Raw genomic sequence first — 24,726 nt, 5'->3', positions numbered from 1 at the left:
AGAATAGGTGGCACTGGCCATGTTAGCTATGCCGAAGGCCTTAAGGGAGGTAGACAATGACTTCCAAGCCACCCTTGAACGGGGTCGTCATGTGCTTGAAGCCGTTCTTAGGATCGTCCATATAATCAAATAGGTCCTTGTAGTCACTGCGAGCCATGACAGTGTTGTCTGCAATGATAAGTGCACCCGTACGGAGCTTTGGTTGAACTGCTTTGAGTGCCGGGAGAGCCATTGGAGTCCAGACTATATTTTATTGACTTAGCAAATCGTGGTGGAAGGGTGAGCGAAGAATGGGGGTCAACATACTGTCCAACAGTAACATGTCAATTTGATCGACCTTCTTCATTTGATCCGGTAGTGTTTCACGAAGATCGCCTTCCAGCAAGGTAATCCAGGGCTCCACCTCTTCCCCAGCCTCCTTCCAATGCTCCTTCGCCTTCTTCGCCTTAGTGGGTTCATTTTCCGTTGCAAAGACTTGCGCGCCTTGACCTGGTGTTATGGACTTAGATGCTTTGGCTGCGGCGTTCTGTCCAGCTGCGAGAGCAAGGTAGATTGTCGAGACGCCGAAGCTTGTACCTGCTTCCACGATGTTCAGAGCACCAGTAGATCTCGCTAGGAGATAGACAAGTTCACTTTTGTCGGCCTCTAGACAGATATATTTGTCTCTCATGAAGTCGTCATCGGCGGAGTTCCATCTACGGCTCCCAAGAATCATAGTCATTATCTTCTTTCGAAGCCAAAATGACACGACGGAGAACGATGATTCCTGGGCTCCAGACTCTCCGCGGAGCCTCTTGAGGAGGGCCGCAACCTTGGGGCTTGAAACCAGCACACTTGGAGAAGCCATACTTCCTTATAATGTTAAGATTGGGCTATATGGAAGTATAGAGAAGAAATAACGGTTATATATATCTGTGATCGTATTCAACTGTGAGTCACTCCTCCAATTTTATAGATTATCCAATCCATACATTCGGCAACAACAGCAAGCCATGGCTGACCCATGATCTACCCGTGAAAATGCCGGACCCCCGGCTCTGTTACCGAGATGATCATTTTGATAGTTATACGTAGGTAGCTTCCACTGATGCTCTGCTGGAAGGGCGTGCGGAGGACCTGACCAGTTGTAATTTCCGGCCATAAATAGTCCAGAGAAAATAGCCGGGCCAGATAACTTCAATCCGGCTTATCAGAGCTCGGTCAAGCATGCAGCAAACTAGTTGCATATTAGTTATTATTGACCGCAAAAGTTTGCTTTCTTTTTCTATTCAGCAATCCATGTTTCTTTTTTTTTTTTTTTCTTTCCTTTAATTGACGTTGGAATGAGAAGATACAAAGTCTTGGCGATCTGATAACCTAATACACGTGATCCCGGCTAGTCACATGTTCATCGCACGATAATCTAATCAGATCATCCGAGTGTCCCCGCGGGTTTGTTGAAAAAAACCAGCAACGACAACCCATCCTTGCTACCAGTTTCACGGCTTCTGGCTCCCACAACCGCACATCGTAGCTATCACAGAGGCCAATTGATAGAGGATACGAACTCCCTCCGGCTCCCGCACTATATCTTCCCTTTTGGCTGAATACAAGTTCAAGCCGATTCACCCCGATAGGCCGGCTTCGGGCCAGATGAGAGACGGAGTATGACAATGTCGACTTCTGCTGGAACGCCTACGTCGGCCCATACGCCACTCTCAATCGCTCCTGCAAGCACTCCACATCAACGATCGCTTTCAGTGAAGCCTCTAGCTGCTGCCCCATCGCCAGCACCAGTCACTCAATGCTCGATTACCTCCAAGGAATGGATCGTTCCTCCGCGTCCAAAACCAGGTCGTAAGCCGGCCACAGACACACCTCCTACCAAGCGTAAAGCTCAAAACCGAGCAGCACAGAGGGCCTTTCGAGAACGAAGAGCTGCGAGAGTGGGAGAACTAGAAGAGCAGATCAAGAAAATTGAGGAAGAGAATGAGCGTGAGGAAGCTGCTCTGAAGAGGACCATCCAGCAACAGCAACAGCAGATAGAGGAATACAAGAGCCAGTTACTATGGTGGAAGAATCGATGCAAAGCTGTGGAGGATGAGCTCATGACCGAAAAAGTTGCCAAGGAAGACGCCATTAAGCAACTTGAGAGGATCAACGATTCCGGAAGAACGACAAACAATGGCCATTCTGTCATCGGTGGGTGCGAGAGGTGTTCCTCTACGCGATGTCAGTGTATTGATGATGCTTTCAACATTGCCAACATCACGCAGATGCAGACAGATGACCCTCATTCCAAACGGGGCAGGTCGCCATCGCAAGGAGCTACTCAAAAGCGTCACCGATCTAATCCCGAAATCAAGACAGAGCCTGAAGACCTAGAGACCGATTTCACCCATTCTTTCTCCCTCAGAAGGCATTCACGAACAGGGAATGATGCTGCCACACCCATATTGTTAGATCCATGTGGCTTTTGCCAGGATGGCTCGCCATGCATCTGTGCTGAAATGGCAGAGGATCAGCCAAGTGACAGAGGCAATCAACCTTCACAGTTGACTAAGCTCCCATCTATTCAGAATATATCACAATTCACCCCGCCTCCCTCCGAAGGGGATGTTCTCTCAAAGTCAGCTACGTTAGTGTCGAGCAATAAGAGCAATCCCTGCGCCAATGGACCAGGAACTTGCGCTCAATGTCTTGCAGATCCCCGAAGCTCAGTTTTCTGTAAGAGCCTTGCTGCCTCTCGTGCGTCTGCTCGTCAGGAAGATGGGTGCTGTGGAGGTGGCGGCGGAAAGGGTGGATGCTGCAAAAACCGATCATCTGGCTCAGACTCGTCCAGGCAGGCTGCATCATCACCTCCAATTACGCTCAGCTGTGCTGATACATTTACTACCCTATCTCTACATCCAAAATTCGCCTCTGCATCAAATGAATTGAGCAATTGGATACCCCAGCTACATACACTTCCTAATCCACAGAACCTCAATCCTGACCGGCGACGTGACCAAAACCTCACCAACCGACCTGCTTTGGAAGTTGAAGCCGCAAGTGTTATGGGCGTCTTGCGATATTTTGACCGAAGATTTGCTGATTCTAAGTAAAAGCTACGGTTTTACCTTTTCTTTTTTTGTCCTCTGAAACTCCCGTACGATTTCGTTGTTTGATTATCTCTTTCTGCTGAAAACAGGTTCATTTTTCCTTTTACCTACTACCATGTTCTAGATGAGCATCTATTCCTAGAGGTATTAGGTATATATCCCTACTCCAATTCTCCTGGAGCATACATATAGTATGACCAGGCTAATGTCGTGAGTTTCAATAGGGAAAGGCGCCACGGAGTCAATTTCTTTCTATTTCTGGGTTGATTAAATTCCCCCGTTCTCAGTTAACGCTTTTGTTTGGATTTTCGTCTTCCGTTTGTATTAATAGCACCCAGTCTCACCTTACCTTTTTCACGCATCCTTGGGATACGCTTAGAAACCCTCTCCAGTAGGGATTTCGCTTCTTGACATGGATGAAATGATGGACTTGTATAGAGGTGGTGCATGTTTCCCTTAGTCATGATCGGCTACGCGGCAAAAAATCTGATTTGATCGACTATTCTACACTTATCATTTTTATATCACGAATTCACGTATCCATGGTCGACCGCCCATAGGGTATAGTACATTAAAGAGGGGATGGTTGGTCTAATGGAAATTTGTGGGAGAGTATATAATAACAAAGAAGTTGAACGAAATCAGGGATATTATTCAAGCCGAGTGAAAGTGAGATGGAGTGGACTCCAGACTGAAAGTTTTAAAGATGATTAAAGCAGTTTAGAAGGCACCCTTCTCGGTCCCTACATGGCCTCCAGTGGATCCAAGAGACATTTTGCCCATAGAATCAGGCGCAATATCGACCTCTTCACCGCTCAAAAGAGTTCCAAGGAAGCTAGATCCCCAGAGCCCAACTATACCCCACATCTCAAGTCTCCAGCTTCTGTAAAGGCCTTGAATGCCTTGTCCTTTGCGAAGTTTTTGGATTTGCCGGTTTCCCTGTCTGCCTACCTGGGGAGAACGGCCGAGAACCTGTTCTACCGTGTGTAGGTCCGTGGGTGTTGGGTTTGTGCCTTCTTCATAAATAATATTCCACATCGTGCCAATAATTCCTCTATAGCTTTGGGGAGATGGAACAATGGTAGGCAAGGGAGTATTTGAATTTGACGATGCTTCTTCCAATGTTGTAGGCGGGCCACTGGAGGTAGGTGATGGTATGCTTGGGGCTGAGTATGTTACGCCCGGCCGGCGAAGAGCAGGAGAGGTGAAGGTCGCTATCTGTGCCCGTCTGAGAACAGTTTCCAGGGGTACTCGCACAGTTAACTCAAGGCCTTGGGCCATAAGGCTGAAAAGACTCCATGTAGAAGGGTTAAGCGTCGGGTCAAGGGACAAATATGATTTTAGGAAAAGAGGGGCGCTGGTAGAAATTAGATTCGGTAATGTCGATGTAAGGATGGTAATAGGTAGAAGATGGGGTGAAATCATGTAGCTGGGAGATGGAAGAAGCCTGATTGAATGGAGGAGAGAACGGGATCCGCGGCCGTGTGGTGTAAGAATTAAATAGGTTCGCGCGGTATCAATTGGCGATAGGATTATTGCTGAAAGAGCAGATGAGAGGCAAGAGAGTATCAAATCTGTGCCTGGTGAGGTTGATGTTAGGATATCACTGGCCGGAAAGGAGGAAAAGGAATCTTCTGGGTAGCCTAGAATAGCAGACAGAAGACTCCGGACAAAGGTGTTTAGAGTAGGCAAGAGTATCGAATATATAAACGTAGTGTTTGAAGCTTTCCATATTGATGTTGGTCCGCTAGTGGTCCAGAGTTGAGATAGCACATCAAGCATAGATGACGAATCCCTTATCTTCAGCATATACTTTGGCTGAGCACTCTGTGGTATGTACCCAGCCCGGTCAGTTACACGCTGAGGAGCTTTTTGGTGACCCCTAGAAGACGGTGCATATGTAGACGCATTAGGCGCAGCAGAAGTAAAGTAGCTATTCTCATCGTCCGAACCGAATACATTCTATATAATCCAGAGAGTTAGCAATGCTCGAGAAATAGTTCACGTATCTAGGTCGATTCTCACCTCTGCTTCGTCTTGCTCCATTCGGCGCCTTTCCAGCTTTCTCCTCTCCTCTGCCACTTCGGCGGCAGCATCTTCGGCAACATAAACCTGTAGTATCGTCTTTGCGACCTCGAATGGCTGTGACATCAAAACCCGCGAGTATCGCCTTGCTGCATTCTCCAATAGCTGTTTGATGGACTCTGCCACCGACGGCGAGGAGTCTCCCAGGTAGTCCGAATAGTCAAAATCAGACAGTATATCCCGCGCGGACGTCCCAAAGCTCGCTATATTCTCTGCTGCCGCGCTCGAAACGACCTTGGATGCGGCATGGCTATCGGACAGCCCTATGGGAGACGGCACGTAGTAAGGCCTCAGCGGGTTGGGGCCTTCTGGTGTCGAATTCATTGCCTATCCGTGGCCAGCGCCAGAGTCTCGGTCGTTCAAAGTCGTAACCGTCGTAAGATTCACTTCCTTCCTGTGTCTGCTGTTTGCTGTTTGCTGTTTGCGCTTCTAGATGTGTTTTCCCCTTGCTTGCTTGTTGGTCTCGGAGATAGAAATCATCGCAAGTTCTTAATAATTCCGACGGCCGTACTAAAAAAAGAAACTCCGTTAAAATATTTGTAAAGCCAGAATGCTTACAGGACTCAGCTTGACCAGCCAGAATATCTACTTCACTACCAGCGCATCGTCAGTCTTCGGCGCCTAAGACGGCTTCGCTGTCCATTCCTTTCTTCTTCCCTAGACCGGTGCGAGTGCGCGACAGAAAGGAGACGCAGAGATGGCCGCAGCCAGAGGACTATGCCGCCATGGCTTACAACCGCTAACACAGAGTACCGGCCAGAGACTCTCGACGGGACAGTATGCGCCCTTGAAGAGTATATTAAGGCAGAGCAGGCTGCTGTCTAATGTGCCCGGGGGATCACATCAACTTTTCCGGTCAGTCCTACGGACTTCGAGATATCAGCAACTTACTCACGGCTCATCCATACTGAGCCGGTCTTTCTCCTCGACTTCGAAGCTGCTACATGGACATATTACGAAACCAAAGCCAGGTGAAGAGTGAGTCTTGACTCTGACTTCAATGGAACTAGAGAAGTGGTTGGAATTTTGCTAATATATATCAAACAGGATCAAGATTACTTTCATCGATAAAGACGGTGAACGACACGATTTCGAAGTCGCAGAGGGAGATAACCTGCTTGATATAGCACAGGCAAACGATCTTGAGATGGAAGGTTTGTCAATTGGTTCAATTATACATGCCGTCGGGCCAGTTGCTAACGGTCTTGCAAGGTGCCTGCGGAGGCTCATGCGCCTGCTCTACATGTCATGTAATCGTGGAGAGCCCAGATATGTACGATAAGATGCCGGAGCCTGATGACGACGAGAATGACATGCTGGACCTAGCATTTGGCTTGACCGAGACCTCTCGGTTGGGATGCCAGGTGAAGATGACTCCGGAACTAGACGGCCTTGTGGTTACGCTGCCCAGCATGACTAGAAATTTGCAGGCTAGCGACTTTGCGGAGAAGAAATGATGATATTTATTCCCTTGAGCGGATTGGTCATACCCAGATCTCGAGGCATGAGCTGTAGACCTTGCCTGACTCGAGACCACCGGCTTAACTGCCGCTATTCGATATTTCCTCTGGATATAATCGCACAGTCAGTTCATATGATGCGTGCGGTTAAATGTTTAGTAATTTGTACAATAGCCTTATAGACCTGCAAAAAGTACTCCCCGGTTTGGAGAGGATGACCCGTGTATATCATGTCAGAAACACCCACATAACCCAAAACTCCTATATCAGCTCACGCTTTTTTTACCTCTTCGGATATCAATTAACATAACAATCAAGCTTCTTCAATAGGTTTCGAGCCAATGCCGTTTATCAGGTCCAAAAAGCCTTGTTTGCTGACCTCGTTGACAGCCTTCTCTCGCTCATCCATTCCAACTGTGAGGCGCTTCCTCCTTTCTTCCCTGGCAACTTCTTCGCCCCGTACCTGTGCTGCTCTGACAGCATTGAACAGTTTGACAACACCCCTCTGTGCTACTTTGCGCAGCTTCTTCTCAAATTCTGCTGTCTCTCCAGCTTCACCCCTATCCACCCCCAGAACGTCCCTCACACGGCCCCGGTCTAGTTCTTCCTTCTTTTCTGCTCGTAGCTTTGCCTTCGCGCGGTGCTCAAGCCGTTCGTTTGCTATATCTGCACTTGTTTGAGCTGCAGCTTTACTTCGTGACAGCAATGGGTCCGCCCGAGCAGACGTGGGAAGCTTTGTAGACAGAATCTTCGATATGGAGGTGGAAAAGGCAGTCGGATCATTTCGTTTGGAGATATGTTTTCGGCTTGTTGTGTTTGTTGATCCAGCCTGAGACGAAGTGACTGAAGATGCATCTGAGTCCTCGTCATCATCATCACCATCTGACTCTCCCGTTGTAGCCAATTCCTCTTGATCTTCTGCTTGTAGATCTGGTTCATCGTTTTCTAATGAAACATCGCTTTGTATGGACTTCTCGGCGTCGCTGTCTGAATCATTGAGGTTCACTGCTGCAAAGTCGGTTGGAGCTCCTGCGTTTTCTTCGTCCTCAGAACTGCTGCTGTAGTATTCCTGCTTTCTAAACTTCTTCTTCGGCCGTGACGTCTTTCCCCTCATCCCCTCGTCCACCTTTCTCTTTTTTATCGAGGGCGGCGCCATCTTGTTCTGCGCTGTGTTTCTTCTCGCCTTTTTTTCTTTTTGATATCTTCAACTTTCAACATTTTTTTTAACTGATAACTAAAAGATTAAAAAGTCACGGTCACGTGAACAGCCCCATGCCTTATCGCCTTTTTGTGTTTGAACACACACATCGAGAGGACGCAAGACGAGGATAAGAAGCTCGTCCGTTTACTATTAGAGGCTGTTAACCGAATATCACATAAGAGATGGTTCTCCAAGACTTAGGGCGACGTATAAACGCCGCCGTCAGCGATTTGACCAGGTCAAATGCAGTTGATGAAAAGGTAGCTTCCAGACACAGCGGCCACCGTTCCCTTTACTTATTCATACTGACCCCCTTTCTAGGCGCTAGATGCGATGATAAAAGAAATATGCGCAGCGCTTCTGTCTGCCGACGTAAACGTTCGGTTAGTTCAGCAGCTGCGCAAATCTATAAAAGCTGCCGTTCAGCTCCCCTCCATACCCCCAGCGGTCAACAAGAAACGTCTGATTCAGAAGGCCGTTTTCGATCAACTGGTTGCGCTTGTCGATCCACATGCTGAGCCTTTCAAGCCAAAAAAGGGTAAATCGAATGTCATTATGATGGTTGGTCTGCAGGGTGCTGGAAAGACAACCACATGTACAAAGCTAGCGAGGCACTACCAGACTAAGGGGTTCAAGGCAGCTCTTGTTTGTGCGGATACATTCCGAGCTGGTGCCTTTGACCAGCTCAAGCAAAATGCTACGAAGGCGAAGATTCCGTATTACGGTAGCTTGACACAGACAGATCCTGTTGTGGTGTCATCAGAGGGTGTGGCGAAGTTCAAGAAAGAGCGGTTTGATATCATCATAGTTGATACCAGTGGAAGACATCGGCAGGAGGAAGACTTGTTTGCAGAAATGACCCAGATTCAATCTGCTATAAAACCAGACCAGACCATCATGGTACTCGATAGCACAATTGGTCAGGCCGCAGAGACGCAGTCAGCAGCCTTCAAGTCAGCAGCAGACTTTGGAGCAATCATCATCACAAAGACAGACGGGCACGCTGCAGGCGGTGGTGCCATTTCCGCTGTCGCTGCAACCCGGACCCCTATTATATTTTTGGGAACCGGTGAACATATGCTCGACCTGGAACGATTTGCACCACGGCCTTTTGTCCAAAAACTACTTGGAATGGGTGATATGGCAAGTTTAGTAGAGCATGTTCAAGCAGTAACGAAGGACTCGGCTGGCGCAAAGGAGACATATAAGCACATCTCGGAGGGAATCTTCACTCTACGGGATTTCCGAGAGAACATCACATCAATTATGAAAATGGGGCCCCTATCAAAGATTTCCAGTATGATACCTGGTCTATCAAATATAACATCTGGTCTTGATGATGAAGACGGCTCGCTTAAGCTCCGGCGCATGATCTATATCTTCGACAGCATGACGGCCTCAGAACTAGACGGAGACGGCAAGGTCTTCATCGACCAACCTACCCGGGTTGTCCGCCTTGCCTGTGGAAGCGGAACAACAGTCAGAGAAGTTGAGGACCTTCTTTCTCAACATAAGATGATGGCTGGCATGGCTAAGAAGGTTGGAGGACAGAAGAAGCAGATGCAACGTGCCCAGAATATGCTGAAGGGCGGCAACAAGGAACAGCAGATGGCAGCTATGCAGAAGAGGATGGCTGCCATGGGCGGTGCTGGAATGCCTAATATGCCTGGAATGGGAGACATGCAGCAAATGATGCAGATGCTCCAAGGAGGTGGTGCAGGCGGTGGAGGAATGCCTGGTCTTGGGGGTATGGATTTACAGAGCATGATGAGCCAGATGAGTGGCCTTATGGGCGGAATGGGCGGAATGGGCGCTGGCCGCGGAGGCAGCAGCAGACGAGGCCGATGATCCCCCTCTTTTTTGAACCATTATATATTGATGATTATTTCACTGCATTTTATGGCTGAAGGGAAAGGTACCATAGAAAATGGCGTTTTGGAGTACAGGACAGCCTCAAAATTGCCTCTGAACAATCACGTTTTTGTTCAATATCCTCCTTTACTTTCGTTTTAATGGCCGAGGTTGATAAATAGCTCGAAGCCAGAGAGCGTAGCACGAATGAGATGAAAACATAAACAGTTGATACAAGTATCTTAAAAGCCATGTCATGCAGTTTTACTCGTCTAGCCTTTCCTTTTTCAGAATTAACCCGTTCACCCCTTCTACAAGGGTGCTGACCTGTGAATTTAGCCAGTATAATCCTCTCCAGAACATAAGAACTCCCATGTCCAGTTTTCCCTTTGGACGGCTAACCAAGTCAAACACCTCCTCGCCGTCAGGGAATTCCGCTTCCCCTGCTTTTATATCTGAAGGCATTGAGAGCTTGTATTGCCATACAGCCTCAGAGTTCACGTATAATGTATATGTTAGGTCAGACCCTCCATCTGGATGAATCTCAATACCCACAGCGCCAAACTTGAAGTTGCCGTTTGGAATATATTTAATGGTTACATCTTCGTCATCAGTCTGATAATAGGAACTGCTGGGAAGGTAGAACTGGTTCAATGGGCCGGCGCAGAATTCATAGATACCCTGACCTTCACCTTTGGAAAGTGATGAAGATGTGGAGTCAATCTGCTTCGTAGCAGGGTTGGGGAATTTCGTGGCAGCAAATTCGTGTCTGTCACCACTGAGAAGGACGATTCTAGTGCCGAGGGTACGTTCAGCCCGCCACATGGCCTCCAGGAGAATTTGACGTTCCTTCAAGTAACCACCCCAAGTATCGGATGTCCCTATGTGCCAGTTCTTGGTAAATGGCACGCTGCTACTGATTATCTTCCATTTCACCGGTGCGGGTTCAGGACAGGAGATGTAATCTAGTAGGGATTGGAGCTGCGCGTATCCGAGCATCGTTGAATTGTCCAATCCAGGAGGGGAACGGTATGTCCTTGAGTCCAGGATGAAGAATGACGCAGGGCCCCGAGTGAAGGAGAAGTATGTCGTGTTCTCCTGAGATGCGTGAGGGGACTTCGCCTTTGGAGGGTTAACGCTCACATGGTAGTGATGGTAAGGGTCAATGGCAGCAGGGTATGGCTCAGTGACATTGCCATCGTGCCAGTCATTCTGGATCTCGTGGTCATCAAGCATGTGGATCCAGGGAAGGTTTATAGCTGGATTCTTACCCGTGTGCCAGCTTGGAGATGCGTAGACTTTTTGGTATTCGTCTCTGTAATGCTTGATGGCAGAGCCGAACTGGAGAGGAACATCGATGTAGATGAAGTCTCCCAGGAAAAGCATAAACGAAGGTATGGCCAGATCATCCAGTTTAGAGTACACTTGGGAAAGCATTTCAATTCCGTAAATCCTGAATGGGTGGGAGAATGGATTGTACGGAAAATTCGCCTTGATACAGCTTGTCGTCCAGAAGTTGAGGTGCATTGACCCTAGAGAGGTTGATCCTGGGGCGGTGGTGAACTCTCCGGATATGTTGTTGGATAGCAGGTACTCATACACCGTTTCAGGTTCAAGGCCGTCTATTACTACCGGGAACGTGTAGTCCGTTGTATCATTTAGGGTGTCTATCGTTTCGGTCAGCGTCCAAGAATCCGTTGGAGCGTCGAGTTTGAGCCGGTGATACACCGTCAATGGCAAGTTTTCTGGGTCGGGCTCTCGGATGAGAATCTTAGCGCTATCTTTTGAGACGTATCCAACCCGAGCGAACGAGAGGTCCTTCGTAGGATAGAGAAGTGATCCACGGAAGACGAAATCGAGTATGAAGAGGTTGAGCAGTACATTGGCGCCCACGGTAACCCAGGTCACCAGCTTCGAGCTGGTACATGGCAGGCCGGTCAGCAGGGACCGTAACACGGACACCTGTCTGTCATTTCCAGGGCTGTGAGTATCTTTGGCCGACTCTTTGGTCGTGGATGCGGTTGTACGCTGGTCCTCCCGGTCGCGGGTCGAGCTCGGGGATGTCGCCCATATCAAGCTTAGATATATACACAGGGCCGACGCAGTGATCGGAGGCGCATGATGAGCGGGAATCTAGAGCTCAATGTCAGCTATGGATGGCCCCCTCGATCGAGGTGGTGGGAAAAGGGCGAGATACCCAGCGTAGGAAGATGTAACCCAGGAACCGGATGAGCGTCGAGCAGACGGTTGCAAGCACTTCCTGATACCGTCGCATGTCTGCAAACTCATCGACCAGCGACTAGTTATCGGCTCGACGGAGCTGTCAGGGCGTGTTCAATGGCAAACAGTCGAGTCCTTGTGTCATGAATGGTTCTTGCTTCATGAAAAAGTTATATGCGATGTCGCAGGCAGCAGGCAAAAAGCTGGTTAACTATTACGTCAGGGCGTAAACAGAGACAGCACAGTTTCAGGCTGAACATAATTTTTATATGCACTCCTACTCCACTGAGGATCGTACGTTAAGACAGTTCTCCTTTTTTTTTTTTTTTTTTTAACATCTCCCCCTTTTCCTTCTCTCCTTCCATCGTTTGTGAGCGCAAATCTACACAGGTCTTCGGGGTCGTCGGGTCTAGAATGGTCATCAATTTCTATGCGGGCCATTATTCACTGCCATCAAGAAAGCTCCAACGACGGCAGTGTCATAAAGATATTTCATTCCAAAGATAAAGGACATGATAGCTGCCCATTGCCAGGGCTTCTCCTCCCCTCCGGGAAGGGCGTTGAAGTACTCCCACCCGGAGACGCCACCGAACGATGGATGCCTCTGACACAACGTCGCAAAAACAAGATTCAGAAGCTCCACGGGAACGTAGCCCTGAGTGCCGTTCCGAGGGTTGGTCAAGACTCCGGCAACGATCTTCTCGCTCGGCCACCCGTTCGACATGATAGTTTCGTAGGCGGTTACGTCTTGAATCCCGCCCCAGCCGTTGTAAAACTGAGTGTTGTACCAGGATATCTTGGAGCCTCTCTGCTCCTCCAGGTGAAAGTAGTTGAAGCCAGAGAGATGCTGTAGACCCCGTACCATGGCCGACGCAACGGGCGCCAGGGTAATTATAAAGCTGTTGCCGAAGTCTGACTTGAGGGCGTCGATGAGCCGGATGATCCCCTCGAGAGACATCTCTTCCTCCACGTCCAGGTCAAGGCCATCGAGCTGGCGCATTCTGATCAGCTCGCGGAGAGGAGCGTAGTATTCTATGAATGAATCTCCGTCCAGCCGCCTGAAGCTCCCCCTTGCAGCTCCCCCGAGCATCCCCATCACCTTGATTCCCGCGCCCTGGAGCACCCGCACCTCTTCCCAGAGGGGCCCGTAGCGAGTATGGTCCGGAGAGTCGTCGTTCAGAGTGATGCTCTCTGCATCCTCGTTGATGTGGAATGCAGCCAGGATGATGTGCGTTATGCCGCTGGAGCTTGTGTACAGCGGGAGCAGCGAGACGTAGGATCCATTATCCGGGAAGTACGTCTGGACATAGGATATCACTCGCGTCGTCCCAGGGCTTGTGGAATCGGCGGCATCTGGGTATAATGCTAACTCTTCTCGGTGCCTCTTGTCGCTGATCGGGTGGTCTGCCTGCTGTGTTCTGTCTGTTGCTGCGGTCTTTGGGCCGTCAAAACTCGCTGCCAGCAAGGGTGGAGTTGCGTTAACCAACTAGTCAACAACAGTGGCTGTTTAGTTAGCTATGTGGTTGGATGGTGGTTGCCCCCCGAGCTGGCGCTTCAACGCCCAGCGACTTAACTAACGATCAGGCAACTGCGGACGAATTCCCAGCTATCAACAGTCTGATAGTTACGTCACTGTCTCAGAGATACTCCAGCCGTCATGTCCATCGCATTCTCGAGGAAAAGGCCAGCGCATCGTGCCTCGGCGACTAGTTAGTTACTCAGTAACTTGGCCATCTTGTCGCCGCCCATTGTCGGTCTAGGCAGCGAAATCAAGCCGAGACGCACAGCGCATGACAGGCTGTGCCGCAAAGGAGGCGTCTACGGTCTAGATTCCATCCCACAGCGGATCACATAGGAAGACTCAAGCCGTCAAATCTCTCGGTCATGCGGATGCTACGCCGTTGTTATTTCGCAGTGGACGCCGTCACCATCACCACTCCGAGTCCCAACTCAGCTTTCGTCGATATGGATGCCTAACTAGCCATCACCCTTCGAGTATTCAAGAATGAGTCAATATTTCTCATACATTGTGCCCTTTGAGCAGATGACAGCCATCCATATTTAGACCAACGTCACCTATGCGCCCGGTTTGCAGGCTCCCGATAAAATTAGAGGCCAGCCCTGTCACCAACTAACTATGGCATGACGTCCATGTTCAATAATCTCATGCTCGAAACAGGTCTCCGGCGCCTACCGATACAACAGCCGTGCCATGTGCATGAGCATTTTGGCATATCGACAATGTCCTGAGCGCGGAATTCGCCTCAGATCTTATTCATAGAACCTCATCCAGCGCTAACTAATGAACAAGGGGGAAGAATATTTGGGCAAACGGTGTCCAATCAACCCTACTACTGGGCTGCATCCAGGAAATCGTTTGTGACTCCAACCAAATGCCCGGGTCTCCCTTGCCCTGTTCTCGCACTTGTGATAGGCCTTTCGCTGCATCCCGTGCATTGAAATATTGTTTCACCATGTCACCCAGGATAGAGTCTTGGGTAAACACGGTGCAAGTTAACCGCTGCGCCGCAAAGTTAAGGCGCTAAGTAGAAATTTATACGAAATGAACTATATAAGACGAAGAGATCCTCGCTCTTCTTTCTAGTCTAAAATAATCCCTTCTTACCTCTGGAACTCATTAACCTTTATACAATACTTCCCATCAGTCAAAGGAACTCTTTTGTTGTTCTACCAGTCAATATGTGGCCATATGCATCAGATATCAAGATCAGATTCCCCGAACGGCTTCTGTGGGAGGAGTTTGAGGACTCCAAGCCGTACCTCGATCCAGACACAGAGTACCTCCCCATCCCCGAATTCAGCGCGTCAAACTACCTGAGATCTTGGTGTGAATCCTACCCAACGCCCAACTTCGACTCCAATCGGATCTACTCCAGTGACTACGAAACGTTACTCTATCCACCCTCGCTATCGTCAAGCGGGTTACACGGCGGTGGATACCTTTCGGATTGCGGGTCTAGATGTCTCCAATTTGGCTGTGGTCGACTGACCCAACTGGGATCATACTACTGCGCAGCTCGTAAGTGCTCGAAAATATTCACTGCGTATTAGTTTATTACGCTGACCACCAATGAACTTCTCAGACATTTGACAGCTGCACCGTGTGCCTTTATGCTTTACGAGTTAATGTCATCGAACGGAGGATATTGTCTGACGCGGAATGAATCTGGTGGTGGGAATGGTAACGTGTGAATGAGTTGGTTTTGACTTGCTATCTCCATACATCGACATGACCCTGATGTAAATGATTGCTTCGTATGGAGTACTCCTTTTTTTCTTTTCATTATTTGATCTACCTTATCCTTCGCAATAAGTACTATATCTGTTTTCAGCCTCAACTACAAAATTAAGCTTAGAGTTGCGGCCGCGCCCCACCAGAGTGGGTCAAAACGGATTCTCAACCACGCCGACCATAGAAATGTACGTCTCATTTATTGTATTTTCCTGATGAAAAAGGTGAAGAGGCTGGAAATTTCTCGAGTCTATCTGAAAAATAGCCATTCGAATTTGAGAGTAGGGGATTCTATCCTGGCAATGTACCATCTTGCTGGAGCCATCCTATGGGACCTTGACATCAGTCGCACCAGTAATGGCTCTAATATCCTCGAATAAATCCTTCGCTTCCATAAAATAACCAGTTCCGCTTTCCAGGAATCCTCCAACATAAAGTCCGACAAATGAGCCGTTTCGGTCCATCATGATATCACCAGAATCCCCGGGAGGATCGCCAAACGTCCCTCGGGGAGCAACAGGAAAAATCTCATGAAGTGAACCACGGACCTTGTTCCAGCTTCCATCCGGGTTTTTTGACCAGCTTTGTAGATCAGTAACATGCAGAGCACCGAGTCTGCCTTCTGTGAAACCTGTTCGACTACCGATCTTACACAAAGGCATATCAGCATTTAGATTGGTGGCACCTTGTATAACCGTGTTATCTGCCGGATAATATCGTTCTCGGCAGCTTCTGGGCAGGTCCTCTACCCGCGGTATTCCATTGTCAGAAAGTCACTCGCGTTCCACTTCTTTTAAGGCCCAGTCCAGTAGCCTGTTACTTGGGGTTATCCTATATCCGGAGGCTGCGTAAACCTTTCCTAGGTACTGGCATCCTTCCAGGTAAAATTCATTTGCAAGCCTGGCCATCCTGATATACCCGTTCATAAGGTCGGTGTCATGTTTGAAGTTAGCTACCTTTATCCTAGAAAGAGACGGGTCTTTGTTTTCCATGCGCTTCTTGGTCTCATAATATTCCTGGGTTCGAATGCTTGAAGCCTCTTTCTCATAATGCTTTATAGACTTGTTATAATCACCACGACTTGGGTGGTCAATAGTAAGGTGATTTCTAGAGTCACCAGGCATGATTCCCTGGCTTTTCCAATCATCAAGGTAATGATCATTTGTCATAAAATGGAAATTTGTCAGCCCAAATCTTTTCCATTGGTGGTTGCGATGGAATTGTAATTCAAGAAACCCTCCAAAAGTGAATGATGAAGTGGATTTTCCTTGCATTCCGAGGCTCCCTCCAAGTTTCGCTTTGATGTCCTAATCTCGCTCTTCAAGAACGGATTCTTGCACGGAGCAATGAAATATAGAATCACGGATTATTTCGACAGCAATATGAGTCAGGTCATTGGTATCCAAGTGATGAACAATGCTATCTCGAACATCATTCCAGTTTTGCAATGAGTCTACAAATTAGTATCGTACGTACAAATGGACCAGATGCTGGACCCCTAGCGAGAACTGTAAGAAGCGTCTATTCGCTGTCGCCGAGGATGTCTAATATCTGGCCCTTTAGTACTGGCCATACGTGCACAAATGGGTCGTTGCTTGAAATTGATCGCGAGATAATCGGCTCGAGAGCCCTTTCGTCAGAAATTTCGATTTGCAATCTTACCCTGCCATGTTCCAGAAAAAGGTCACGAATCTCTCGGCAAGCATTAAGCCAAGAGTCATCAAGTTTATGTTTCTTAGCAGAAACAACAATACATTCCATAGACGACTCAGGGCTGTCTCTAGCATGATATCGTCTTACTAAATGTATAAATCTGGAATCAACATTCCACTTTTCAAGTATATCTCTTAGTGAACCTACCAGCTCCTCGTGGTATAGTATATGGAGGGGCTCATTGGGTTTTAAAATTTCGTTGAGTGTCGGGAGCCTTACAAGACCCGGACCACCACAACGGTAATCTTCATTTTTAAACCCGTTATCGCCTTGAATCGCGAAACTGTTATCCTCCGAAGAGCCCTCTGTCTTTTTTATCCTCCTTGAAGCCTGAGATGGTGTCTCCACACCTGTTTCGGCAGTAAGCAGAGCGCCAGCATAAGAAACTGCTGACGTTGAGAAGTGTTCGGACATGTCAGCATTTCGGTTCCCGTGTCTCCAATAGACATGGTATTTTGTGACGCAGTAACCAGAGGAACAAGGAAAGTAACTAATGCTAGCCTTGGAGAATGGAACTTAAGCAAAGCGTGTCTAAGTCTAAGGGATAAAAATTAGGGAAGAAAAATGGCCAGCGGAAGATGATCTGGAGTTTATATAGACGTCCAAGTGACGACATCACGGTGAATTAGTTAAGAGATCATATTAGTAAAGAGTTATTCAATGCCATCGCGCTAATTGGATAAAGCCTCTCCACCAACCAGTGAAGTTGCACCACTGGCCGTTGCGAATGTAAAAATAAAACGATATTTATTGGTTAAACTGGAGATTAGAGTTTAATATAAATATTGAACCAATAGAATACATTTAGGAACTAAGCAACGCAAGCCAATAGTTTAAAGTGATTATTTTTAATGGTACGACACGTCTACGTATAGAGTGAGCGCAGACACAGTTCAGAAGGTTTGCTATTAAAATTAAGCTGCTAACAAGCTAATACAGTTCATATGCTAAAAATCACTGAAACATAGCTGATGGATACCTCGACATACCAACAGATGAAACGAAACCAACCCATTCTCAGCTTACCAGGCTGTATGGCCGCCATCGATTATGAGCGAGCTGCCAGTCATATAACTGCTAGCTTCACTCAACATGAAAACAACCGCTCCGGTAAACTCTTCAGGTCGAGCTAGGCGGCCTAGCATACTTTCCTTTATCCAAATCTCCTTTAGTTCCGGAACTTCTTCGAAATTTTTCTCGACCATAGGAGTGATGATATGCCCTGGACAGAGAGAATTCACACGAATACCTTTCGGACCCCACTCCATTGCCAGATTGCGGCCAAGCTGGACAACCGCTGCCTTCGAAGAGTTGTATGTGGCTGAATGAAGCCCCTTGTTCGCTACAAAGCCGCTCATACTAGCGATTAGGACTATCGACCCTCGGGTCCCTGACTTAATCATATGTCGAGCGACTGCCTGAACAGTCATGAAGAGTCCGGTATAGTTCACGTCCAACATTCTAGTGACATCTTCTAGGGTGAAGTCAACTGCATCCTTGAGCTGCTGGATTCCTGCAGCAGCAACAAGGCCGTCAATCCTCCCTGATAGGCCCGCAACTCTATCGACCGCTTCCTCAAGATGTTTCAAATCACGGACATCAACATGGTGGTAATGTAGCGAGCCAATGTGATCGTTGTTCGCGATTTCCTGGGAAACGTAGAACTCTGAATCAGGCTCGGGCAACACATCAAAGCAATGAACTATCCCAAGCTGTTAACACTAGGAACATATGGAGAGGCAGAAGGACAAACCATCGGCTCCCGCCTCTGTCATTGCCTCTGCAATCACAAGGCCCAAACCTCTACCGCCCCCGGTAACGATGTATACTTTGTCCTTCAAGCTAAAATTTGGATACACCTTTTGGTGGCATTTGGGGGTAGAATCGCTCGGCATCTTGATACAGAGAGGAAGTAACAGCACATAGATACTCAAAAAACAGTTGCTAGGCAACTGAATGCTGAACAGTAGCCAGTACAAGTACCGACATAGGGTATATATCTATTCATTCCACCTGGAGCTACTGCGCAGTTGACGTCATCACCAAGGTTTGAGTTGATACAGCCATTGGCCAGGCAGGAGTGGTTATGATTTCATAAAACCTAGATGAATTGGAGTCGAACACGCGTGCGGGGTAGTCGAGGCTCACTTCCCATAAAATCAAGGCGTACCTGGGCAGGCGTTGACTCGGATAACGCGGCTTTCAGCGTGTTCCAAGAATGAAGAAAAAGCTGGAGTTTTTGCGATAGCAAAAAAGTTCCAACTCAAAATCCAATATATTTCTTGGAGCGCGTAACTAATCACGTGATGAAAATATGACACTAACCGCAAGTAGAAAGATGTAAACACTGCGACCGGTGCGGCGGCAAAACTTTGAGAAAGAAAACAGCATGAAAGGCGGCTGGTGGACTGCTCTGACATAGCAGACGGCATTGCACACTTGGTAGGCCTCTAACCATGGCAAACCGCTTCTCGTCACCATGTCCAACCTCCCATGATACCCCTGGTCAATCTGGGCTCTTCGCTAGCCCGTCAGGGTCCGCAATTCCACGTCGAAAATCGCTTCCACACCTGAGAACGAAGAGAAAGAGCATATCGAACACCAATCCTCAAAGCCCTCTTAATCATACAAGCCCTTACATTTCTCGAAAGAGTCGGATCCCCGTCAGAGAGTCTCCGAAGAAAATGACAAACAACAACAACAGTGACTCGGAAGTTGACCTGAGCGAATACACGTTTGACCTCAACAAACTTCCCGGTGAGCTAGTTAGTATTGGAAAGGAGGATGGTGAAAAGAAACACAAGATACAGGAGGATGGCAACAATCCTTCGTCTGATATCGAGGGTCCTGAGGACTTTACGCTAAACATGGTCGACCTTCTAAAGAACGCTGACCTGGAGGACACGCAACGAACCCAGGTGCAGGTCAAAGGGGAAGGAAGCAAAGCCAAGGCAGATGCCAGTGGGGAAGATAAAAAAGAAGCCGTGGATGAACAAAATGATAGGCATGATCCGGAGGGGCCAACGAGGGTTACAGGATTACCGGATTATACCCAGCTCGAGCACACTATGGAAACCTCCACACCTGCACACTTTCTCTGGAGAGACATAAACGAATCTTTACAAAACACATCGATATCAAAGCGTCAGACTAGTCCATCTGGAAACATCAACGAAGCAGGCGATGTAAAGGAAACCTCGGTTATTTATACTCCGGGTCGAAAATCTGCTCCAGCCACTCCCACAGTAGACCTGTCCAGGATGGACGATACGATAAATAGCCAGCAGGGAGACCAGACATTGTGTGCTGCTCAGCAGATCTGTCAACTCGAATTGGATCTCGAAGCTAAAACGAGACGTATCCGAGAGATGGAAGCGAAGCTGACGGAAGAGGCCTCTTTACGCAAGGAGATAGATGAACAGAAACAGCAGCTGCAGAGGCGTGACGAAATGAATAAGCTAACTGATGCGGAGCTTAATGAATTACGAAAAACCAAGTCAGAGCTGGAACAAGCGCGGAGTGACGTTGCTAGCCTGAATTCAAAAGAGTCTACCCTTAGGGGTAACTTGAAAGACAAAACTAAGCAACTGAGAGATGCGGAGAAGAAGCTGGAAGAGGCTCGTTCAGCCCATAAGCGCCATTCCGAGGAGATAAGTGCAGAATTGAAGCAAACAAAACAAGACTGTGAAAAGAAGCTCGGCGGAGTGTACAGCCTGAAGTATCAGTTAACTTCCGTCACCAGGGAACGGGACTCGATCCAGAAGACTTCGGAGGATCTGGAGAAGGCTGTTGAAAACTTAAAGGCGCAGTTGGAGTCAACAGAGTCTCAAAAGGCCGAAGAAGCCGCAGAGAGTTTGGCAAGACTAAGGGAAATTCAGAAATTTGCAGGAGAGCTGGCCCTCCCTGCGTTGGGAAAACCTTTCTTTGAAATCGTTGCTCTTTTGAGAGAACATGTGAAAAATCTAAGTGAGAAGTCTTTAGAAGAGCAGAAACAGCGCTCGAAAGAATCTGAAGATGCACAGAAGGAATTGCAGAAGCTACTCAAGAAGGCCAACGGCGCGGCACGTCTCGAAGCTCGAAAAGCCGAACTCTATCGTGACCGGCTCACCGAGACGTCTTCCAAAATTGAGTCTGTTAAGAACGAGAACACCGAGCTACTCGAGAGGATCGCTGTCCTCACCTGTGATAATGCAAAGCTCAAAAAGAGGGCAACTGAGACTACCCAGGAGCATGATCAAGCGCTCGAAGCTTTGCGGAAACTTCGAGCGGAGGCCGAAGAGTCACACAAGTCACAGATAGCGAAGCTCAAATCATCCCACTCTGAGCAGCTAGCCAAATATCGAAACAACACTCAAGGGCCTAGCAGTGAACTCCAGGCCCGTTTGGCTGCCTCTAAGAACCGGGAAAGTGTCCTTACGGCAGAGCTCAAGGCAGAACAGGCAGCCAAAGAGAGGCTTGAGAAAGACATGACGCGTATGGAAGCCGAAATAGCACACCACCATATGACACAGAAGAGACTTGAAGCTATCATCAAGGCTAATACTTCTGCTGCGAAGAAAATCGACAGCAAGATTGTTGAAATCATGCGCGAGAGAGAAGACGTTTGGAAATCCCGCGTTGACGAGCTAACTAGGGACAACGACAAATTGGGTAGGGTATTAATGACTATGTGGGGGAAGCAGGAAGTTGGAGACAACATTATATCGAAGAAAAATGAAAACGGGAATAAACAGGGGTACAAATATAAATATGCTAGAAAAGTGCAGGACATTGAGATTGGAGAGATTTGGAATACCCTTTTGGGAGAGCCGGCTAGCTGATCCAGGGACACCCTGCGACTGGATAATATCAGCCTGGATATTCTTTTGTCTTTGGTGCTCGTCTATCTATTCAGATCTTTCAGGGCCTTGTATAGCGTGTATGAATAATGTGTTTTTCCTTTATTGATGCAAAACTTTTTGGTTATGATATTCGGTGTTATTGTTATCTCCCTAATCTCCCTTATCTTGATCTAGATCTTATCAATCATTGGGTTTCATCTGGATGCACGTGACATTTACCTCGGCTCCTGTGGGAGGTTGGCCCGAGCTCCGGTTCGTGTGCGGTTATCAGATCGCGAGAGCCAGGCAGTCAAGGAGCGGACAGACAGCCAGGTTTGTTCCAACTATAGCCCAGCAAAGGCTCCTTTAACTGCCTGGGATACTATTACCTGGAAATTGGGTTGCACTATGACAGGCTCTGCTCCCCCATTGCAGGGTATACGGGTTGTCGAGCTCGCCGGTCTAGCCCCAGGTCAGTTTGTTATCAATCGTTAAGCCATTTAACTACACAGTTGAATTACCCCCTAATTAACATACTCAGGCCCATTTGCTGGCCTCATGCTCAGCGATTATGGCGCATCTGTTGTTAGAATCGATCGACCGCATCCCAATGCCCATTCTCAGTCAAAGCCCGTCCCACCCCCTACATTCGACGCACTAACCCGGCACAAAAGATCCATCAGCCTCGATCTCAAGAACCCTGCTTCAAAGGCCGTTCTGCTCTCCCTGCTATCAAAAGCCGATGTCCTCATCGACCCTTACCGCCCTGGCGTCCTGGAGAAGCTAGGTCTATGTCCTACAACTGTACTACTGAAGCATAACCCCCGCCTTATCATTGCACGCATGACAGGGTTTCGTCGCGATGGGAAGTACAAGGACATGGCAGGTCACGATATAAACTACATAGCAGTCTCCGGGGCTCTATCTCTCCTAGGACGGGAAGGACAGAAGCCGTACGCACCGGGGAACATTCTCGGAGACTTTGCTGGCGGCGGAGCGGTATGTTTCCAGGGAATATTACTTGCGCTGCTTGCTCGTCAGGCCACAGGAAGGGGCCAAGTAGTCAATGCCAATATGGTAGATGGGTCAGCCTACCTGGCTACATTTCCCCGCTTGGCGAGGCAGACACCAATGTGGGATGGGCCCAGAGGCAGTAATGTTCTTGACGGCGGGTGTCCGTACTACGATACTTACGAGACCAAGGATAAAGGGAGATATTTTGCCGTAGGAGCCTTGGAGCCACAGTTCTATTCTGCGCTGCTGGATAGGCTGGGGCTGAGAGAGGAAGAGGTGTTTCCTCTTGGCTCCAGTATGGACAGGCAGGATAAGGAGAATTGGCCGTACATGCGAGCTGTGTTTGCGAGGAAGTTCCGGGAAAGGACCCGGAGTGAATGGGAGGCTATATTTGACGGGACGGATGCTTGTGCTACACCCGTGCTTACCATGGACGAGCTCGAGGAGGCAGGGTACGACCAGCGGCCTGTTGTTGGGCTATCAGATACGCCGGGGCTAGACATCAGGCCTGATGACGGCGGATGGAGCGGGGGCGGCATTCATCCTGGCTCCGGGGGCGAGGAGACCTTAAAGGACTGGCTTGGATGGCAGGCTGGAAGGGATTATGAAGTGCATAATGGTGGTCTTGTTAAAGTTAAGGTTGTTGCCCGGACAAAGCTCTGAGTTGGTCAAATTCATACCAAGCTGGTTAGCTATTTGGTCTCGTTGCTTTTTTGCTTGTACATTTGGTAGTAGTAACAGTGATATTAACTCCAGGCATATGTGTTTTTCTTTTCATTGCATTATTGCCTAATAAGTACTATGGACATGGATTAAGCATTAAAAACAGCCTTTTGTTTGTTTGTTTTTTTTTTTTTTTTTTTAAGAAAAAAAATTGGTGATAATGCCTGAGATTCAGCAGACTTTCAGCGGGGACGGTGAGTGGGTAATTTTATATTGAGGACAAAGGGGGACACCATGCATGTAAGAAGCAATTGTATTCTCGGGAGAAAGGAAGATCGTAAAGGGCCAAACATTGGAGAAAGAGGATAAAACAAAGAGTAGGAAGAAGTAGAAGTAGAAGAAGAAGTAATTGGCGTAGAAGAGAACAAAAGGGGTGGATGAACACCAGGTTCTCCAGACCCGAATGTTGAGAACTATCAAAAAGAAGGGGAGAAAAAGGGCGGAGGAGAGAGAGGAGGTCGATTAATCGCTTAGATCTGGATTGGCTACGAAGAGCCTGACGCCGGTCATACTGGACGTGCGCTCGTCGACGCTGCCTCGCCGTTTCAGGTCGTCTGAGATCCTCCGTTTCTGCATGGCCGTTGACATGCCCGTGGGAGCAGCCATTTCTGTAATCTTGCCGAACTCGTCCTCTTCCTCGCTGTGTGAGGTAGCCGGACGCTGCTGGTCGGATGCAGTATTAGCAGACGATCGATTGGGTTTCTTCAGGAAGTCTTCGTCCTTGATATTCTCCAGGGTGGCAGCAGGCGTCTCGACGATGTCTGGTATGTCTGCGTTGGGAGGGGTGTTGTTTGCGCTGCTGCTGCTGCTGAGACGAGTCTGGCCGGCCCGCTGGTGAGCAGCAGATATGCGATTGCTGGCCGTCGAGCTCCTGCTGCTCCCCGTACGGCGGTGTATAAGCTGGCTGGCGTCTATGCGGTCGTCCAGTTCGTCGTCTGCGCCTCCGACCTCGTTTGCGCTCAGTCGCAAGGGCACGCCGGCGCCAACCATTGTGCTGGTGTTGTAGCTTATAGAACGGCCGTTGCCGCTGTGCCGGATCTTGCCTCCGCTGATTAGGGTGCTGCTGCGGGTGGAGGAGCTGCCGTGGACTTCGAGCAGGGCTCGCTGTTTGGCAGCGCGGCGCTGGGCGAGCAGGCGGGGGTCCTCTGCCTGGGCCCGATCGCACCAGACGGTGGCCTTTTGCTTGCGCAGGAGAGCACGTAACTGATCTGCGGCCGCTGGGAGATGGTGCTGTATCTGGTATCGAAGCTGAGCTGGCTCAGCTGGCAGGCTGAGGCACGATTCCGTCCGTCTGGTAGAGGTGGTG

The 24,726-nt window shown here is 48.6% G+C and overlaps 14 protein-coding genes across 15 annotated transcripts; 5 read left to right on the top strand and 9 right to left on the bottom strand.

The window, feature by feature from the left end:
- Positions 1 to 40: 40 nt before the first annotated feature.
- TERG_07734 (uncharacterized protein) lies at positions 41 to 847 on the bottom strand (the record flags this gene model as incomplete). Its single annotated transcript, XM_003232069.1, has 2 exons — positions 41 to 243; positions 307 to 847. The coding sequence occupies 2 exons, from the start codon at positions 845 to 847 to the stop codon at positions 41 to 43; spliced, it is 744 nt and encodes a 247-aa protein (XP_003232117.1).
- An 805-nt stretch (positions 848 to 1,652) lies between these two features.
- On the top strand, positions 1,653 to 3,083 carry TERG_07733 (uncharacterized protein; the record flags this gene model as incomplete). The annotated part of the gene is made up of 1 exon (XM_003232068.1): positions 1,653 to 3,083. The coding sequence occupies one exon, from the start codon at positions 1,653 to 1,655 to the stop codon at positions 3,081 to 3,083; it is 1,431 nt and encodes a 476-aa protein (XP_003232116.1).
- A 717-nt stretch (positions 3,084 to 3,800) lies between these two features.
- TERG_07732 (uncharacterized protein) lies at positions 3,801 to 5,489 on the bottom strand (the record flags this gene model as incomplete). Its single annotated transcript, XM_003232067.1, has 2 exons — positions 3,801 to 5,042; positions 5,106 to 5,489. 2 exons carry the CDS (start codon positions 5,487 to 5,489, stop codon positions 3,801 to 3,803), a joined length of 1,626 nt encoding a protein of 541 aa, XP_003232115.1.
- Positions 5,490 to 5,862: 373 nt separating this feature from the next.
- TERG_07731 (uncharacterized protein) lies at positions 5,863 to 6,622 on the top strand (the record flags this gene model as incomplete). Of its 2 annotated transcripts, XM_003232066.1 has the most annotated exons (3): positions 5,863 to 6,143; positions 6,213 to 6,319; positions 6,378 to 6,622. In XM_003232066.1, 3 exons carry the CDS (start codon positions 5,863 to 5,865, stop codon positions 6,620 to 6,622), a joined length of 633 nt encoding a protein of 210 aa, XP_003232114.1. The 2 variants fall into 2 exon arrangements, with proteins under 2 accessions (XP_003232114.1, XP_047607346.1); XM_047750461.1 differs by having other exon boundaries at positions 6,213 to 6,447.
- A 316-nt stretch (positions 6,623 to 6,938) lies between these two features.
- TERG_07730 (rRNA processing protein RRP15) lies at positions 6,939 to 7,781 on the bottom strand (the record flags this gene model as incomplete). The annotated part of the gene is made up of 1 exon (XM_003232065.1): positions 6,939 to 7,781. The coding sequence occupies one exon, from the start codon at positions 7,779 to 7,781 to the stop codon at positions 6,939 to 6,941; it is 843 nt and encodes a 280-aa protein (XP_003232113.1).
- A 227-nt stretch (positions 7,782 to 8,008) lies between these two features.
- Positions 8,009 to 9,674, top strand: TERG_07729 (signal recognition particle protein SRP54; the record flags this gene model as incomplete). The annotated part of the gene is made up of 2 exons (XM_003232064.1): positions 8,009 to 8,086; positions 8,148 to 9,674. 2 exons carry the CDS (start codon positions 8,009 to 8,011, stop codon positions 9,672 to 9,674), a joined length of 1,605 nt encoding a protein of 534 aa, XP_003232112.1.
- A 267-nt stretch (positions 9,675 to 9,941) lies between these two features.
- Positions 9,942 to 11,204, bottom strand: TERG_07728 (uncharacterized protein; the record flags this gene model as incomplete). The annotated part of the gene is made up of 1 exon (XM_003232063.2): positions 9,942 to 11,204. The coding sequence occupies one exon, from the start codon at positions 11,202 to 11,204 to the stop codon at positions 9,942 to 9,944; it is 1,263 nt and encodes a 420-aa protein (XP_003232111.2).
- A 631-nt stretch (positions 11,205 to 11,835) lies between these two features.
- Positions 11,836 to 13,562, bottom strand: TERG_07727 (uncharacterized protein; the record flags this gene model as incomplete). The annotated part of the gene is made up of 2 exons (XM_003232062.2): positions 11,836 to 13,383; positions 13,545 to 13,562. The coding sequence occupies 2 exons, from the start codon at positions 13,560 to 13,562 to the stop codon at positions 12,319 to 12,321; spliced, it is 1,083 nt and encodes a 360-aa protein (XP_003232110.2). The 3' UTR covers positions 11,836 to 12,318.
- Positions 13,563 to 14,597: 1,035 nt separating this feature from the next.
- On the top strand, positions 14,598 to 15,009 carry TERG_07726 (uncharacterized protein; the record flags this gene model as incomplete). Its single annotated transcript, XM_003232061.1, has 2 exons — positions 14,598 to 14,937; positions 15,002 to 15,009. The coding sequence occupies 2 exons, from the start codon at positions 14,598 to 14,600 to the stop codon at positions 15,007 to 15,009; spliced, it is 348 nt and encodes a 115-aa protein (XP_003232109.1).
- Positions 15,010 to 15,476: 467 nt separating this feature from the next.
- On the bottom strand, positions 15,477 to 17,277 carry TERG_08951 (uncharacterized protein; the record flags this gene model as incomplete). The annotated part of the gene is made up of 3 exons (XM_047749023.1): positions 15,477 to 15,895; positions 15,971 to 16,457; positions 16,726 to 17,277. 3 exons carry the CDS (start codon positions 17,275 to 17,277, stop codon positions 15,477 to 15,479), a joined length of 1,458 nt encoding a protein of 485 aa, XP_047604813.1.
- Positions 17,278 to 17,885: 608 nt separating this feature from the next.
- TERG_07723 (uncharacterized protein) lies at positions 17,886 to 18,758 on the bottom strand (the record flags this gene model as incomplete). Its single annotated transcript, XM_003232059.1, has 2 exons — positions 17,886 to 18,565; positions 18,617 to 18,758. The coding sequence occupies 2 exons, from the start codon at positions 18,756 to 18,758 to the stop codon at positions 17,886 to 17,888; spliced, it is 822 nt and encodes a 273-aa protein (XP_003232107.1).
- A 2,456-nt stretch (positions 18,759 to 21,214) lies between these two features.
- TERG_12588 (uncharacterized protein) lies at positions 21,215 to 21,634 on the bottom strand (the record flags this gene model as incomplete). Its single annotated transcript, XM_047751530.1, has 1 exon — positions 21,215 to 21,634. The coding sequence occupies one exon, from the start codon at positions 21,632 to 21,634 to the stop codon at positions 21,215 to 21,217; it is 420 nt and encodes a 139-aa protein (XP_047607345.1).
- A 457-nt stretch (positions 21,635 to 22,091) lies between these two features.
- TERG_07721 (uncharacterized protein) lies at positions 22,092 to 23,360 on the top strand (the record flags this gene model as incomplete). Its single annotated transcript, XM_003232057.1, has 2 exons — positions 22,092 to 22,155; positions 22,225 to 23,360. The coding sequence occupies 2 exons, from the start codon at positions 22,092 to 22,094 to the stop codon at positions 23,358 to 23,360; spliced, it is 1,200 nt and encodes a 399-aa protein (XP_003232105.1).
- Positions 23,361 to 23,882: 522 nt separating this feature from the next.
- Positions 23,883 to 24,410, bottom strand: TERG_07720 (uncharacterized protein; the record flags this gene model as incomplete). The annotated part of the gene is made up of 1 exon (XM_003232056.2): positions 23,883 to 24,410. The coding sequence occupies one exon, from the start codon at positions 24,408 to 24,410 to the stop codon at positions 23,883 to 23,885; it is 528 nt and encodes a 175-aa protein (XP_003232104.2).
- Between the last annotated feature and the right edge of the window lie 316 nt (positions 24,411 to 24,726).

Source organism: Trichophyton rubrum, assembly GCF_000151425.1.
Source record: "Trichophyton rubrum CBS 118892 genomic scaffold supercont2.10, whole genome shotgun sequence".
Lineage (NCBI taxonomy): Eukaryota > Fungi > Ascomycota > Eurotiomycetes > Onygenales > Arthrodermataceae > Trichophyton > Trichophyton rubrum.
Note: the sequence above shows the minus strand (reverse complement) of the source record. Positions and strands in the feature narration are given on the sequence as shown.